Source organism: Cherax quadricarinatus, chromosome 61 (genome assembly GCF_038502225.1).
Source record: "Cherax quadricarinatus isolate ZL_2023a chromosome 61, ASM3850222v1, whole genome shotgun sequence".
Lineage (NCBI taxonomy): Eukaryota > Metazoa > Arthropoda > Malacostraca > Decapoda > Parastacidae > Cherax > Cherax quadricarinatus.
The window spans coordinates 8,374,038-8,378,699 of record NC_091352.1 but is presented as its reverse complement, the minus strand read 5'-3'; the positions used below and the strand labels follow the sequence as shown (position 1 = coordinate 8,378,699).

General features: G+C 36.7%; 1 protein-coding gene across 1 annotated transcript; it reads right to left on the bottom strand.

The window, feature by feature from the left end:
* Positions 1-1,619, bottom strand: LOC128699379 (cuticle protein 7-like). The gene is made up of 4 exons (XM_053792053.2): positions 1,574-1,619; positions 914-1,003; positions 496-633; positions 1-366 (listed from the first exon to the last, which is right to left on the bottom strand). Exons 1-4 carry the CDS (start codon positions 1,583-1,585, stop codon positions 97-99), a joined length of 510 nt encoding a protein of 169 aa, XP_053648028.1. The 5' UTR covers positions 1,586-1,619; the 3' UTR covers positions 1-96.
* Positions 1,620-4,662: the final 3,043 nt, after the last annotated feature.

The window sequence follows — 4,662 nt, the reverse complement described above, 5'->3', positions numbered from 1 at the left end:
GAGAAAAAGATATATAAATGCTTTGGATTTATTAGTGCAATTATGACTTCAGTAACATTAGTAACAATTTCGTGAAAAATATTCATAATCCGAGAGCTAGGGGTTGTATGAGGGTTGAGGCTCGTATGAAGGCTGGGGGTGGTATGTTGGTTGGGGAGGGTATGAGGGTTGAGGCTCGTATGAGGGCTGGGGCTGGTATGTTGATGGGGGAGGATATGAGGGTTGAGGTTTATATGTTGGTTGGGGAGGGTATGAGGGCTGGGGTTTATAGGCGCCTGGTGAACCATACTGATGAGGGTACTGGGCCTCACCCTGGTACTTGACGTCGGCTACATAACCCTTCTGATGATCTGCCTCATAGTTCACCTGATATGGAGAAAAATTACTGATAAAATGATTGTTAATGGAGAACATAAAAACACCATTGAATAATAATTTAGAAACATTATTAGTGGTTTAATATATCACTTTAGCTTCCATGTTAAAAACACGTACCGTCTGCTTGCGTCCGTCAGGGAGGTCGACATTATAGGAACCACGGACGGTGTTGCCATCAGAATTCTCACTGTGACCGAAGTTGGTGCCAGAGTAGTCGTCCTTAACATTGTATGCAAAGTTGTGTGGCATTCCTGGCTGCTCCAGAATTATAAAGTACGTAAATATTTGAGATAATTATGCACATAAAGGTATAGTTTAACAGTTTCAGAATAATGTCAGAATCAGCGAGAGTAAAAACAACATTAACTATGACTGGATGTATTATGATTGCCCAATATCATTCCAGAAGAAAATTCAGTGACGGAAAATAGGATTCAGATCTTTGTTAATAGTGATACTTTTATCATGTAGATATAATAATAGTTGTATGAGCTTCCAGTATATAATTCTACAAAAAAAAAAATCATTGACTAACCTGTTTATAGGTTTGTTGAGGAGGGGGGTAAAAGGGTGGGGGTTCTGAGAGAGTCACACCAACCATCATCAGTAGTGGTACCAGCAACACCTGTCACAGATATCACCCCGCCATCCCATATCAGTATTTTCTTTAGTGCTGTGATTTAATTTATTAATTTGGAAGTAATGAGTTTTGTACAAATTTGGAGGTTCTAAGTTTTTTCATGTATATTGATATTAAATTGTGAAATAAAATATTAGTATTGTGGTAAATAATTGAAGATGCAAGAATGATATTATACATGATAACAGTGAAGTGATCAAAATTACTAATTATTTTTGTTTCTGTTTTTTTCCATTTTTGAGTACATTTTTTCGTGATAATGTTAAAATTGTTACATGAAAATGGCAAAATATATGTTTGATCCAAAGCGGCTTCAAATTTTTCAACGGTGGTGCATTATAATTTTTGAGTGTGTGTGTGTGTGTGTATATATATATATATATATATATATATATATATATATATATATATATATATATATATATATATATATATATATAATAAAAAATTATGCTTTGTTATGCTTATTCCATTTTGAGAGGGTGTAATTTGACTGGATAAATTACATTGAGGAAAATAGAGATTGGTGAATGCTTAGAGATCAATAATACCTACGTTAAGAGCCATGGTAAGTGTTGTAGGTTAGTGTGTTGGTGGTGAGTGAGTGGTGTTGGTTTCCAGTCCTCCCCTACCTTTATACTCACCATCCTCTCTCTCTCTCTCTCTCTCTCTCTCTCTCTCTCTCTCTCTCTCTCTCTCTCCTGGCCTTACCTGTCCCCCACTCACATCTGTTGTTTTCCTCGTCGCATATGTTGATGTGGCAGTAGTTTCTCTCGTAAATAACAGAGTTACATATTTACCAGTTTTATATCGTTCATTCGTACATGATGTGCACATCGAGATTAATTAAGATATTCATAACCTGACCCACACGGCATTAGCACTTCGTTTTTATCATAAAAATGGGTATTGGAGAGAAATGGTACAAAATACCGACACGATTGAAAAAAAATAGATAAAAATTCAGTATAATGCGATCCGTTATTGACAACGTTTCGCCCACATAGTAGGCTTTATTGAGTCCCACATGTTATGGCTTGATAACGCCCACTGTGCGGGCTACACGTCATCTAATTAAGGAACTCGTTATACTAAATTTATATATATATTTTTTCACTTGTTAATACTCACAACTAACCCACTAATTGGAAATGAAGCTAGACTCTTCAGTCTGCCCTGAAACATTATTAAGTTAATCCAGGACTCGCCTGACCTTTATCCAGTTGTTCGAGCTGACTTGAAATTTTAAATATTCATTTACGGCAAAAAAGTGAAGTTTTCAGTTGTAATTGCTGTTTTAGAAGAAAATGTGATAGATTTAATGAAAAATAAATACTGAGGTTGTGCTACCGGAAATCTGTTACATTAAAGAAAATGCTTATCAGGTATTTACTGTTTGTATACTGTATTCTTCAAGAAAGAGTTAACTAACCCTGAGTAGTTAATTGATCTAGTTAAATGTCAGTATTATAATATAATACGAGTTACGCAGGAGTTAGTTAAAAGGGGATGTTTTTATAAAATATGCAACATCAGCTAACGTTGCCTTAAAAACATTTCCGGAAGACTGTCAACATCTGTGGTTCACCACTCGTCAGTCGTCTGTCAGCAGATTATTATCGGAACAGTGGTAGAAGTATTCAAGAGGCAACTGGATCAGTTCTTGGAACACGTGTTAGATCAACCAGGTTATAATGGCTATGTAAGCCTACGGTTTAGTAACAAAATCCTGATTGACTAAACAGTCATCCGGAGAGTATATCCACAGGCCTGTCTCCGAAGGTAGAAGTGCCACGGAAACAGGTTACAGGAAGGTCATAGGCATTTATGCCTTTGCAATAGCACTGAGATTAATGTGAATAAGAGGGAAGTAAGAACATACAGCCCCTCGATACACGCAATCCAGGCTTTTGTGTGTACAGTTATCAGAAAATGATGTATAGTGGGTGAATAGTAGAGATAAGAGAAAATTCAAGCTTTTATAACATATTTTCTGTGAAATGCATGTTTGAATATGAAATTAAATTCTGAAATGTGGCACAAATTAATTACATTCATTTTATGTCCGGCATAGACGTCACAACTCGTGGGAAGTGAGAAACTAAGACGCAGCGCATCTTAATGTGTATCCAAGTGACAAATTTTGTGAGCTTTAGCTCACAAAATTTGTTACTTGGATACCTTGAAATTTTAATTAATAAATAAAGCACAATTTTATTTAAATAAGTATAAAATTATATAAACCAAAACATATTGATTTTGATAGAAGCTTTGCAAGGTAAGCACAACTTATTCTTAACACACCAGGTGCCAGATCAACCAGGCTGTGATGAATTTATGGGGCTGAGGGCCACCAACAGCAGCAGCCTTGTTGACCAGGCAGATACTAGACGAACCTGGCCCATGGCCGGGCTCTGGGAGTAGAAAAACTCATAGCACCCATCAAAGGTATCAAGGTTTAAAGTTGTTCTAAATGGTAACAGTATGTTTAAAAATTTAACATTTCTGATCATTTTAAAATCTTACTGATCTTTCATTCTTGCTTCTTTCAGGTCAGTAAGATTGTTTATTTTGAAACATCCTTCAGGGCTGTGCCAGTGCGATTTCCTAGTGTTGTTTTAACTCGTGTGAGCGTTTTAATTATCATAAACAATTATGGGATTGTTTGTTAAGTAAATATCTAAGTATTGTTAGTGCAGAATTACTTCAAATTGTGTGCATATTTGACACGGATCTTATAATAAGATGTATGAGGGTTTTACAGCAACATTGTGGCATTGTTTGCATCTTGTTACATGTTTCATTGTAATAGGAGCATCATGATTATAAATTGGCGTAATCATTCTCTGTTCAAGTTAGGTCAGAATTACTCCACATTATTGTACATAGACGAGGAGATTTTTTGATCGCTGTGTAGACACATACCAGATTTGGGGACTACTCTATTTGATGTTTAAGGTAGAATGTACTTTTTAGGTCAGTTCCTGTAATATGTATAATGTTTGGTGTAATATGTACTGTGTTTGTCAGTTTTCTCCTAATGTGATGCGACATTTAGTGTAAAAAGTGAGTTTGGCTATGTTTGTGAGATTTACCTGCCATCTTACTCATTCGCTTTTGAATTATGAGGAGCAATTTGTCGTGTTTTCTAATAATGAGGCACGTGAAGTGAGAAACAGGTATGAGGAGACACTATACAGCTATTGGAACCAGCGGTGTGACGCTCCTAGAATTGCCAGCTTAGTAATTCTAGAACAGTCAGGCTGCGGGTTCGAATCCTAATAACTCCACTGAATTATTATTTTTATGTGAAGACCCAAACATGTGGTCCATCCAGCGCAAAGAATTGGTGTAGGCTTGATCCCCGGTCTAAGCTGGGAACATCAAAGCGTAGATATCACAGTGTCGCCGTGGTCAGTCTACCAGCCCTGAGGTGTACACAGGTTAGGGTTACATTAGCACGCCCCGTTTTACAAGTGTAATTATACTGTCCTTTAAAAAACGGTATTTTAGATGCGAGAAGATGGAGGCAGAGAACACAAATATCAGCTAACAACCTAGAGGAGTACCAAGTTGAGTGAACTTGAACAGGCCAAAATCATACAGAATTTCCAGAGAAGGTATGACTGGGTCAGCGATCAGAA

What these genes read in the sequence shown, in the direction of transcription:
- LOC128699379 (XM_053792053.2), bottom strand. An exon ending in CTCAACAAACCTATAAACAG is followed by an intron (nt 634 to 913) that starts GTTAGTCAATGA and finishes ATTCTGGAGCAG; the next exon opens with CCAGGAATGCCACACAACTT. An exon ending in CTGACGGACGCAAGCAGACG is followed by an intron (nt 367 to 495) that starts GTACGTGTTTTT and finishes TCTCCATATCAG; the next exon opens with GTGAACTATGAGGCAGATCA.